The 13,101-nt window shown below is 50.2% G+C and overlaps 1 protein-coding gene across 2 annotated transcripts in view; it reads left to right on the top strand.

Annotated features, from left to right (window-relative positions):
• LMBRD1 (LMBR1 domain containing 1) overlaps positions 1-13,101 on the top strand; it is a 1,758,308-nt gene that overhangs the window by 715,570 nt on the left and 1,029,637 nt on the right. For both annotated transcript variants that reach the window (XM_069606201.1, XM_069606202.1), the window contains one exon: positions 273-340. In XM_069606201.1, coding sequence (XP_069462302.1) covers positions 273-340 — 68 coding nt within the window. The remainder of the gene's footprint in view (positions 1-272; positions 341-13,101) is intronic.

The raw sequence follows: 13,101 nt of genomic DNA, 5'->3' as shown, positions 1-13,101 counted from the left end.
TTGCCAAGGAAACACCCTCTAGGGTGTTCTAGTATCATTTAGATTGCTTACTCACCCAGAATGTGTATCCTCGACCAACAAACTGAAATTCACTTGCTTCTTGTATACTTTGTTCTGGTAAACCCTTTAAGGTAATCTAGCCAGTCCCGAGTTTTTAATTGTCGAAAATGTATCAGCTCATCATTGTACAGACTTTTTCATGCTTGAAGTCCTGTGCATATGCTCTTTTGAGTGAGGTGTTGTACTGAATGTTTCTTTCTTTCTCCTATTAGCAAATTAAAAATGCGCTAAAGTATACATTTGGATTCATGGTGGTATGTTCTGGACTTCTTGTGATTGGGTAAGTCTGAGGGAAAAATGTTTACTAAAAGGTATTTCAGTCTGTTCTATACTTTGTTTTATCTTACTGTTGTTTCTGTGGTGCACATTTGTAGACATTAAGATTTGGACGTCCTGTTGGCCGTTGGCCGCTAATAACTGCAAAATGTGTCTTTCTCCCATCCCAAACTCTGCTTGTGCCTTCCGTTTTCGCCTAAACACTTGCTTTCTAGTCCACCCACATACATTCCACATTTTATTACTATATATAAATTATATGTGAATTTCACAATTTCTTTGCTTAAACTTTGAATGCACTCCAAAACTCCATTCCACCCTGGGGGCACAGAGTTTCGGGACAAAATAAGTGTTTCCTAGGTCTCTCCGTGACTTTGTTGGGGATGTGAGGGATCAAGGACTCCCTCTGAACTGCTCTTGATCTAAGTAGTATGTAAATCGTCTATGCTCTTAACACATTGTGTAGTAATGAATACATTATAATTAAACCTTATTCTCCTTTGGGAAAGCATTTAACTAGCCTCCCTTGAGTATTAGACTTTTGCAATAGAAAATTACAGCATAGGTCAAAGTTCAAATACATAAGCAGTTGTTTGTTGTATTATCGGTTCATTGAATAAAACATACATCATATAGAAAAATATATGCCCATTCATTAATCCACTTTAACCCAAATGCAGGAAACAAAATACAGATATGCCAAAAAGAATAAAAAAGGCAGGTCTGTCAACTAGTTTTGAGGGAATGCCCCTTGATTTTAGGACATGTGTTGCTCATTAGCAAGATGCAGATGGCTATGACAATACAAAAACCATATTAACAAAAATACATGTATGTGCACAAATGTTCTGGATGTAAACAAATGTTCTCCAGCATGGGGTCTGGCATGGATTCACATGCTCATGAATATTCCCCGTCGTCAGGCTGGGCATCCTCAGTACAGAAAAAAATCAGTATCAGTTTCGTTTCTGATCTGTCTTTCCTAGTAGTAACCAATCACTGATCTCTGGGTCATACTTCCCACAGCCAATGACTGCCCTCTCCCTAAGCCCCGCCTCCGGCAGCCATCCTCAGATTTTTACCGCACGTTCAAGTGTTGGGAGTCCTCGTGCTGCAGCTCTCGAGCTTTACTGCGTTTTCGCGCTTTTTCAAAGAGAATTTCAAATTTTTTGGGTTAAATTGAGCCTCAAGCTCCACCATCTTTACATCCGATCAACGGGGACCCGTTTCAGAAGTTTCTGCGCCCCTCAAGGGTGAAGATTTCCTCGAACGACGCTTTTGGAGGATTCCAGAAGTTTCTGAGGCCTACCTTGGACATGGCCCAGGAGAAAGGGAGCTTGACGCCCGGGAAGCTGTTCAGGGCCTGCCCTGGATGCCAGCTGTAGAACGTGTTCAAGGAAGACAAGCATTCCTTATTCCTCTACTGTCTTCACGAGGACAAAACGCATGTGGAGGAGGACTGTGCGTTTTGCGGGAACATGTCGGAGCGGACCATGAGGGACCGCCATCTTCATCTCGCCAACTGGCTGGAGGGAAAGAGCCGGTCAGGTGAGAAGAAAAAGAAGAAATCCGAGCGGTCTTCTAAGTCCTGTGAGGGCGCCCCGGCGATGGGGGCCCAACAGAAGGCTAAGCACTGCAAGTCCGCAGGCACCGGGAGTGCCGAACGGTCGGGCTCCTCGGCTGCCAGGCAGGGCGCATCCTTCCTGGCGCCATCGACCACGAGCCAACGCTCTGGCTCGGGTAAGAGGAAATCCGAGAACCCGGCCAAGCTTCTGGAGAGGCCCTAGTCGGTCTCGAAGATTTCGGCTGAGGGGGGAGTGAGGCGGGGAGCCCTCCCCCAAGGTGAAGGCCACAAGCTTGCAGTCGGTGACTAAGGCCTTGATTCACCCAGCCAAGGTCTCTATTGAAGAGGTCGCGGCAACCCTGACGCAGCCTGTGGAGGTTACACCTGTGGTAGTGGCCTCGGGGCCCAGAGTCTCCCTGCCACCTCGGAGGGAGGCATCTTTCAAGCCCATCGAAAGAACCCCCACAAAAGCCCCGGCGGGGAAAGAGGGGGGGCCAGTGGCCGTTGTGGATTCAGACACAGGACCTTGTTGAAGCCCCAGAGAGCCACGACGCAGGCATGGAGGAGGACCAGCCCGTCGAGAGGCATCCCGTCGAGGGGGACGACGGAAGCGATGGCGGCGCCGATGTGACCCCAGACCAACCATTGCGTCCGTCGCTGCCAGTGCCGCAGGACAACTCGGCAGCCATTTTGATGGCAATACAATCCTTAAGCTCTGAAATAAGGACTAGATTGCCTTTAACCCCGACGGGGGCGCCAGAACCAGGCCCGACTGAGGAGCCAGGGGCAGGGCTCTCGGGAAGTCCACCACCCAAGAGGAGGAGAACACATCCTCCTGCACCCTTCCAGCCCTCGAAGCCTGCTCAACCCTCCTCCGCGTCCGCGGGGCACGGACACGGCCACGACGGGCGGTGATGGCGGGGTGGACCTCCCGTCGTCCCCCCCCCTCCCCAGGCTTCCCCGCCCGATGAGATTGGATACTTCCATGCGATGATCTCCAGGGCATCCAAGCTTTTCCAGCTCTGCCCCGAAGAAAAGAAGGAGGGGTTCCTCTATCAACGTCGAGAGACCAAGAGGAAGACGGTCCTCGCGGTACCTCTACTGGATGACATCTGGGACGAGGGGCTCTCCCTCCTCAAGAGCCCGTCCACGACACCGGCAAAAAGGGACCGATACGAAAAAGAAGTACCGGGTCCCCAACGCGGCCCCTCTATGCCTTAGAGCAAAGCCGACCCCGGATTCAGTCGTCTCGGTGGTGGCCAGGAAGAAGGCGGGGGGGGGCATCGGCATCGACATCGACTTCACCACCGGACGGTGAGGGAAAGAAGCTCGACGCGATGGGACGACGAGTCATCACGTCGGTGGCGACGACGATTAAGGCGGCCAATGCCCTGGCTATCGTTGCCCGTTACGACAGGGAACTTTGGTATAAAATCGCTCCCTTGTTGGACTTCCTGCCGGACGACAAGAGGGCAGAAGCCCTGGAAATCCTGCAAGAAGGGCGAGGTGGCGTCGGACCATGCCATAACGGTGGCGACGGACATCGCTGACACCGGTTTCCGCCAGTTGGGCAACGGTGTTTGCCTCAGACGGCGCGAATGGCTGAAGGCGACGGATTCCCACCAGGATGTACAAGCCAAGGTGTTGGACATGCCCTTCCACGGGAACAACCTGTTTGGGAAGACAGTCGATGAGTCCCTGCAAGCCATCAAAACGGACACAGAGACAGCCCGGGCCCTGGGAGTTCTCCAGCAACAACGGCCGTCCTTTCGGAACACCGGAGGCAAGCAGGGGGCCTCCTAAGGTTCCGGCAGTGGCTCCTCTACCTACCGTCAAGCGGCCCGTTCCTCATCGCAGAAGGCCTATAGAGGACGGGGCAAGTCTGGAGGTTCCTGCCGTCGTCGCCAGGGAGGTCAAGGCGGCCTCCAAACAGGACTGAAGCGACCGTGGCGTCGGGTCCCTACCGAAGCACCCCGGTGGGAGGCCGGCTGGCGACGTTAGTCAGCGTGTGGGAGTCCATCTCCACCGACCATTGGGTGCTGGATACCCTGGCCCAGGGGCACGCCCTCGAGTTTGTAAAGAAGTGCCCTGGCGTGCCACCCGTGGCCAGGAAGGAAAACCACGTACCCCAGCTGCTGCTGGAGGTAAGGGCGATGCTCAAGTAAGGTGCCATCGAGCTCGTCCCAAAGAGAATTCAGGGCTCCGGGGTCTACTCGAGATACTTTCTCGTAAAGAAGAAGACATGAGGTTGGCGTCCCATCCTGTACCTGCGGCTTGGACAGCTGGAGGAGGACGATTTCCTGTCATCGTTGGACTTGGAGGATGCCTACTTCCACATCCCCATTCTAAAAGGACACCGGAAGTTCCTCAGGTTCGTGGTCCAAGGATGGTACTACCAGTTCAAGGCCCTCCCGTTCGGTTTAAAGTCGGCACCCAGGGTATTCACCAAGTGCCTAGCACCGGTGGCAGCGTGGCTACGCCTGCAAGGGATCCACGTCTATCCCTACCTGGACGACTGGCTCATCCGAGCAAGGACAAGGGAGCTCACCGTAGAACACACAGCGAGGACCGTCCAGCTACTCACGGACCTGGGGTTCTCCATCAACTTCCCCAAATCCCACCTGGTCCCTTCGCAAGTCGCCCTGTTTCTGGGAGCCAAGCTCGACACAGTGGCACGGCTGGCCTCGCCGTTCGACGAAAGCCATCCTGGGCAAGGTGCAACGCCTGCTAGCCACGGACATAGCCAGGGTAAGATCCATCAAATCCCTTCTCGGGATGACGTCTTCCTGCATCTATCTGGTACGCCTGTGCAGACTTCGGATGCATCCACTGCAGGAGTTCCTCGATGCACGCTGGATCCAGGCGACGGGCAGCTTCGAGGACAGGATACCGCTCAACGAGACCTTTCCGACGAGCGATCCGGTGATGGGGCAACCGCGCTCATCTGACGGCGGGCGCAGACTTTCAGACCCCAGCTCACCAGGTAACGGTGATGACGGATGCTTCCTGGAAGGGTGGGGAGCGCATACCGGAAATCTCCATGCGAGAGGCCTTTGGCTCCCGGAGGAAAAACAACTTCATATCAACATTTTGGAGCTCCGCGCAGTGTTTTGGGCCCTCAGGTCCTTTCTTCCGTCCCTCAAGGGCAAGGTGGTGAGGATCTTCACCGACAACACCACCACGATGTTCTACATCAGGAAGCAGGGTGGAACCAGATCCCCAGCCCTGTCCAAGGAATCCCAGGATCTGTGGCACTGGGCTGTCGACCAGGGGATGTTTCTGGTACCTTTTCATCTGGCAGGGAAATAGAACACCATCGCCGACTCACTCAGCAGGGAGCTGCGCTCGTGCCACGAGTGGGAGCTACGCCAGGATCAAGTGGATCGACTCTTCAGGCTGTGGGGCAGACCCCAGGTCGATCTCTTCGCGATGGCGACGAACTCCAAGTGCCAGAGGTTCGCCAGCAGGTTCCCCCAACCGAGGAGCATGGGCGATGCTTTCTCGTTCCCCTGGGACAACCTGTTCCTGTATGCCTTCCCGCCATTGCCACTGCTAACCGGCTCGTCAACCAGCTCAAGAGGTCCTGGTGCAGGATGAGCCTTGTTGCACCGGCGTAGCCGAGACAGATCTGGTTCCCGGACCTTCTGGACTTATCGGCGTCCCCACCAGTCAAACTGTACGTGGACGCGGATCTTCTCTCCAGAGAAGGAGGCGCCATTCTTCATCACGACCCTCGCTGAACTTGCAGGCCTGGCTCCTGCAGCACTAGAGTTTGGGGCGATACGATATACCGGCCGACTGCAGAGAGGTTCTTGCAAAGGCCAGGGCGTCCTCAACTCTCAAGTGTTACGGACACAAATGGAAGAGGTTCTCTGTCTGGTGCCGGGCACAGAAGATTAACCCTCTATGGATTACGGCCCCTCAAGTACTGCCGTACCTACTGTCGTTGGCCAAGGCTAGACTAGCTCACGCCTCCATCAAAATATATCTGATCTGGCTGCCATCTCCAAATACACTAGGACAACAGGACGGGTGTCCTTGTGGTCTCATCGCTACGGTGAAGGAATTTATGAAGGGACTATTCCGCTCGTTCCCGCCGGTGAAGGCCTCAGCCCCGGCGTGGGAGCTCAACGTGGTGCTGACTAGGCTCATGGGGACCCCGTTCGAGCCTATGCATACGGCACCGTTGAAGTTCCTATCGTGGAAAACAGCTTTTCTTGTGGCCATCACCTCTGCACGGCGCGTGGGAGAGATTCAGGCCCTATCTTGCAAGCCTCCATACTTGACTTTTCACAACACGAGGGTGGTGCTCAGGACGCACCCCTCCTTCATGCCCAAGGTGCCGTCGGACTTCCACCTCAACGAGCCCTTGGTGTTACCAGTGTTCTTCCCATCGCCTTCGTCGCCTGCTGAGAGGACTTTGCACTCGCTGGATGTAGCTAGAGCGCTGAAGTTCTACGTGGACCGCACGAAGAGTCACAGCTTTTTGTGAACTTTGGACCTGTGAATCAAGGGAAGGCTCACTCGAAGGCTTCCATTTCCAGATGGCTCTCCGGCTGTATCATGCACTGTCACCGGTTGGCAAACCGACCGCTGCCCGGCCATCCGAGAGCCCATTCGACCACAGCGATTGCTGCTACCACGGCGTTCTTGTCTGGTGCGCCCCTGCTGGACATCTGCAGGGCTGCTACGTGGAGGTTGACGCACACCTTCACGAATTTCTACTGCGTCGATCAGGATTCCAGGGAGGAGTCCAGGGTCGGCCAAGCAGTGATGCGCAACCGGTTTGCCTAAAGGTCCTGGTGAGGAGGTAAGAGTTGTTTAATGTTGAGTTAATGTATTGCTTAATGTTGAGCCTTTTGCCACCTCCCGTGGTTGTGCATGTGAGTACTGCTGTGTAATCTTATATTCATGAGCATTTGAATCCATGCCAGACCCCATGCTGGAGAAGGAACAAGTTACTTACCTGTAACTGTTGTTCTCCAGCATGGGTCTGGCATGGATTCACATGCAAACCCTCCCGCCTACCCCTCTGCGGCTCTTCGCTTGGTCATACTGCCACTTTACATGCTACCAAATCTGAGGATGGCTGCCGGAGGCGGGGCTTAGGGAGAGGGCAGTCATTGGATGTGGGCAGTATGACCCAGAGATCAGTGATTGGTTACTACTAGGAAAGACAGATCAGAAACAAAACTGATACTGATTTTTTTCTGTACTGAGGATTCCCAGCTTGACGACGGGGAATATTCATGAGCATGTGAATCCATGCCAGACCCATGCTGGAGAACAACAGTTACAGGTAAGTAACTTGTTCCTTCATCCAAACTTATTTGTAAATCAACCTGTTTAAAAAATACTCAAGGTAATTACTGAGATTATTTATATGATCGACAGGACAAAATCTACAACTTCTTTCACATTATTTTTTGGAGACCAAACCTCTCAAAATCAATGATTTGATTCAAGTAACAACATATCAACCTAAAGAGTATTAGTACCCGGCAAGAGTCAAGCAGAATGCAACACGCATTCTGATTTGGCTCTCGCCAGGTCCTTACCCGGCCGAGAATCCTTCGATTCTTGGCTGGGTTTCCAGCCGACTTGCCCTCGGCCGGGGCGTGGCAGCCCCTCAGCCAATGAGGAGGCTTGAAGCGGGGCCATCCCCGCTCCGAGCCCCCCCACGGCTGAGAGTCAGACTTCGTCCCCGCCAGGGACTAAGGTAAGCTTTTTTTTTCTTTTTTTTTCTTCCCTTCCCTCCCCACCCCACCCCACTTACCTGCTTGCTCCTGCGTCCCTGGTGGGGGACGATAGCAGCTTCCACCTGTATGGAGACTCGGAGCGGGGCCATCCCCGCTCCGCGCCTCCACACGGCTGGAAGCTTTCATCGTCCCCCGCCGGGGACGCAGGTACTTTTTTTTTTTTCCCTCCCTCCCAACCCCACTTACCTTCTGCTTCTTTTTCTTTTTCGGGAGCGGACGCGCTGGGAACACTTGCGTTCCCAGCGCGCCAGCTCCCGATGGCCACCAAGGAAAGGTAAAACGGACTGTTTTCCCTTTGCATGGCGGTCATTTTCTTGGTTGTTTTTTTTTTTTTTTCTGTCCTAAAACGCTGCAACGTTTCGGGACAGAAAAAAATGTTGTGCCCCGGTCATTCAGATAATGCAGCCTGGGGTACTAATAGCAATATGACCCTCGCGGCAGTGGCATTACCTGAGTCGGTAATGCCCCCGCCGCTCGGGTCATATTGCTTAAATATGGCGCAGAATAGATATGTTTTATTCATACATAGCAGAAAGAGACATATTGAATTATTTTTGTAAAACATTTTTTTTCAGGATACTGACCAAAAAGACATTGAAGAAATGGGTACTTAATTTGTGACGATTGTGTTTGTACACCAAACAGGAATGTGATGTTTCTCCTAAACACTATATTGTTAATTGAGGAACTGTTGTTGAGTTAAGGGAGCAGTTGCGGTGTTCTGAGCTGGGTAATAGTCAAGCACTTAAAGGGGTGGCTTGCAATGTGGCTCATGTAATTAATTTTCTGTGCCATATTTCTCTTTAGGTTAATCTGTTAATACCTGATGCAAATAATTAATTTTAAGTGGGTTGGTCTTCCTAAAAGAATGCAAAAGGTGTCCTATTAACCATACAAATAATCTAAGTAATTACTGTATTTTTTCAACATGCTTCTTAACAAGTAAGTTATGAATTAACATTTTTGTACACATGCATATTTCTGTTGATGTGACATTGTTATTGTTGTAGCTATCTCCATGTTGTCCTGAGGAAGACGTGGCATAAAATCAAAGGGCGTTCCTTCGAAACCACTTGGCACACCTGAATTTGTTGTTGTTTTTACCCATCTGAATTTTCTTTTCCTAGGTATTGTTGTATGGACATTAATGTGGATGTTTTGCATTACACATTTTGTATATTTATGTATATTTTAAAGCTTTATATTTAATGTGAATGTATGAATTGTTCATACATTTTTCTATAGGATGTATTAGTCAATAGATTGAGAAAAAAAAAGATTGCCTTTGTATTTGTATATACCTTATCATCCAAGGTTTATGGCACAAAACGGTCTCTGCCCCAATGACGACAAGGCTGAACTTCTCCTAGTGGGAACCCAAACCAGACTCAACAAATTTCGCAACAAATTCAACACTTTCAATATTGACGGTACTGACATCAAAGTATCTAAAGACGTCAAAACATTAGATATGTACATTGATGCCACCCTCTCGGTAGGAAAACTAATCAACACCACAGCATCCACCACTGCCTACAGGTGTAAGCTCATTAACGCCTGCAAACCATTCCTGACGACAGAAAATTGCATCACCTTGGCCAGAGCTCTGGTATTTACCAAGTTGGACTACTGCAATGCGCTATACATAGGCACCAGTCAACACAGTCTACACAAACTACAAATCTATCAAAACAATGCGCTTAGAACAGCCACCAACTTCCCCAGAAAACTACACATCTCAGTCCTGAGACGTGACGTCCATTGGTTATCTATCAACCAAAGAATTAAATTCAAAACTCTCTTCCCCGTACATAAATGTATACACAACCAAGCACCCAAATACCTTTCAGACAAATTCAAACTCAGCACTTCAGTTAGACAAAACAGATCCTCCCACTCCAACCTCCTTGCCGTACCAAGGTTCAGACGGGAAAAAGCAGGAGAGGAGGCAGAAGCTTCCCAGTCCTTGCAGCCAAAACTTGGAACACACTACCGCCCAACATCAGGCTAGAACCCTCCATTCACAAATTCCGCAATGGGGCCAAAATCTGGCTCGCTCAGAATGAAAACGAACCCATTTCATTTACGATCTCTCTGTAAACACTTTCGTACACCATGCAATCTTTGTAATTACTTCTGTGCTCTATGCTAGCTATGTAAATATACTGTAAATATTCTATGCGCTATGCATTCTGTTCACTTTCCATGCTTGTAATCTTGATTATCTATGCCTGTAACTGTATATATGCTTATCTGTCTGTACCAAAGAAATGTGCCCAGTTGCCTCAGGGCTCAGTGCGCTATATAAATAAAATACAATACAATACAATGTGAGCTTTGACGAATGCTATGAGTGATTTTCCTTTGTGAAAGAGGCGTTTAATACTCAGGGGAGGCTAGTTACTTGCTTTGCCAAATAAATCATGGAGAATGCTATTTTGTTATTTATTCCATACTACACATTTATTATAAGACACTAAAATGGTTAAAACTGAGGCAGGAATGAGCACTAATATACACAGAAATTGAAGCCAGACCAATCTAAATTCTTGTTAGTAGGGAAATACCAAATTTTGTAATACGTAGCATTATTTTTTATCTTGCTGTATTTCTAAATTCTCTTCCTGTTCCTCCATACTTTTGAGATGTCTATCATTTAACGACAAGATTAGAGAATTTCTGTATCAGGAAACTCTCAATTCACAATTTTTCATCCATTCAGTGATAATTTACATGAGCAACAATGTCAGTATCCATGTGAGCAATACTTGCGCCAATTCGCAGGCCTTTTTTTTATGTTGTTTTTTCTACTCTGTTAACCCTGGTTATTTTTGGGATGAAGCGAACACATTTTCCAGTCTAGTTAGCCTCCCCTGTTATGTACCTCAGAAGGGTAAGGATTTTTCTCTATTGTCATGCAAGTAAAGAACCTGGCCACTGACCATCAAATGTCACGTTTAGAGTCGATTAGTAAGGTCATTTCTTAGAGAACCTTTTGTTCTTAAGGTGGGGGGCATGGTAACTGAGGCAGCCAAGAGTTAGGACATGTGTTGCACTGCCCTAAAGTGACTTCATGAGGACAGAGGCATCTGGGAACTACATTGAAAGAAGGTGGGGCGTCCTTAAGAAGTCATGTTTATTAGATCCTGGTAGAGGATTTTAAAATGCACCCATCCTCTCCTAGAATTTATCTGAGAGATCTCACCCACTGCTCTTTTGATTCTGTTTAGAGTTGATGACCGCTCAAAGTACCCTTTAATCACGGTGAAGACATGCCAACCATGCCTCTTCGAAGCGACTTGTCATGTCAAGACATTTGGACAAAATTACCTGACTACATTTTTTTCCATCAGTCCCTGGACAGGTGCCTCAACCTTCTCCATTCTGTATTGTTGTAATAGTTCTTCGCATCATCAGGCCTATAGGAGAATACTTGCACACATACCTTGCCCAGCCTCTAGACCACACCTAAAACAGTGGCCAATGCAACTGCTTTTCTGAAAGTTGCCTAAATTATTGAGGCTGGGTGCCATTGTTGTCCAGCAACATTTCACTAAATTAATGCTATTATTGACATTAGGGCATGTATTGAGCGTGGACCTAGCTTCGTGAAGCAACAGAATGCTCTGCAAGTCATAGGGGAAAGAACACTCTGAGGAAAGTACAGATACAAGGGAGCGAGAGTGAACAGCGGAGCACTGGAAAGGTGGGGAATTTGGCAGCAAGGGGTGGATAAGCAATCCGGGGTGGAAAGCGAGGGGAGCAGATCACCCAGCCTCAAGCTAGGTGGTGTGTCTGTGTGTGAACCTTGTTGTTATAGAGAAGCCATTTATTGAAGAGGGTGGTCTTGAGCTCCTTCCAAAAATGTAGAACTGACGGGGCGAGCGTAGTGTTGACGGGGAGGAGGAAATTGGTAGAAATAGTAAAAATACTTGTCCATCGCTTGGACTGAAGTTTTTTTTTTTTTGTCTATTACCAATGACAAATGTGCACATATTTGCTTAAACAAATGTTTAATCTTTGAAAGGTATTACTAGACATTCTGGATACATGTAGGTAGTTGTGGCAAATTGGCAGCTTATTTTAAGATGGTGAAGTGTCCATTTCAAAAAGAACTGGAAATTCATTATAAACCTAAAAAGGTCCAACATATATAGGAATTGCATATCAATGCTTAAAAATGGGTGCAAGTGAGTAATTATTAAAAAGACTTAAATCTAGTAGGGACCACCAGGGGGCACAGGCGAAATGGCCGCCTGAGCACTGAGCTCCGCAGGAACCTTTGAAGATCGGCGTGGATCTACATCGTTGCCCAGCCCACAAGCTTTCTGATCCTCATGATGGTGTAGTACAAGGGATCAGTGCTCGACTGAAGTGCCCCTGGGAGGATTTGGCAGGGGCCTGGAGGCTCTTTGTGGCTGGCGAAGAGAAGGCCCTCCCCCTCGCTCTGCTCCGGCTGCGCGGCACGGAGCTAAGCTGGAGGCCTCCCCAATTTTGGCAGGCGCTCGCCTGGGAGGAGTGTGGAAGAGGGAGTCCTGAAGTGGCAATCACCTGGTGCCCCTGCCTGACATCCTTCCCTGGGTGACCTGGTCTGCCTTTCGAATGCCGAGGAGACAGAGCTAAGGAGGCATCGGCCGAGGCTGTGGACGCGGGCCGCCATTCCTTTGGAGGAGTCTTCCCCTGCCTAACGCTAAGAGGCGGGCAGTGAGGTGGACCAGGGGAGTGAGGCGAAGCTAAGAGGAGGCAGCTGGAGTGACCGGGGGCGGGCCGGAGCCGGGGGCGCCCTCATGGAGCAGACTGAGGTGGGCCCACTGAGCCGAGGAGAGGGGGCGCTGCCACCGGACCCCCTGGAATGTGAAGCAGAGTCGGGCTTGTGGCGTGAAGCAGCTTGCAGAGGGGAGTGGACGGCAAAGCAGCAATTCCGGCTCCTGCAGCTAAGTGCAGCGGTCTGTTGGAACTTCTGGGAGGACCGGGCATTCGGAGTACAAGAGGAGACAGCAGGACTTTTCCTTCCTCGTTTGCAGCTGAAAGAGCCGCATAGGATACAGCAGCTGCAGCAGGTGAGGAGGTGGGGGATCAGATATCGGGAGAACTTCCCCGGCGGCAGCCTGCCGGCTTTGTACATGGAGCCGGATAAAGTGCATGGCCTTCCCCCTTCCTCCCGGAGCAGCCCGGACCAAGAGTTCCTTGCCAATACTTGGAGGGGCATCAGGTGCGGCAGTGTAGCTGCCCACTCGTGCTGAGGAGGCGCCATTGATAGGCCACGTTGGGTGGCATCGGTTGGATGGCCTGCAGTGACGGCCTAGTACGACAGAATATTTCTGCAAGGGCCCTTCTCTGATGCGTGCAGCTGCGCCTGAAGATACCTGGAGTCTAGTTCTTTGGGGGGGCTGGGTTGGTCTTTAAAGGCTTCCCCCCTTTCCCTGCCCCCTACCCGCATGC

The sequence above is a fragment of the Ambystoma mexicanum genome, chromosome 4p (genome assembly GCF_040938575.1).
Source record: "Ambystoma mexicanum isolate Mex_15411 chromosome 4p, UKY_AmexF1_1, whole genome shotgun sequence".
NCBI lineage: Eukaryota > Metazoa > Chordata > Amphibia > Caudata > Ambystomatidae > Ambystoma > Ambystoma mexicanum.
The sequence above is the reverse complement of the archived record's forward strand: the minus strand, read 5'-3'. Positions and strand labels throughout refer to the sequence as shown.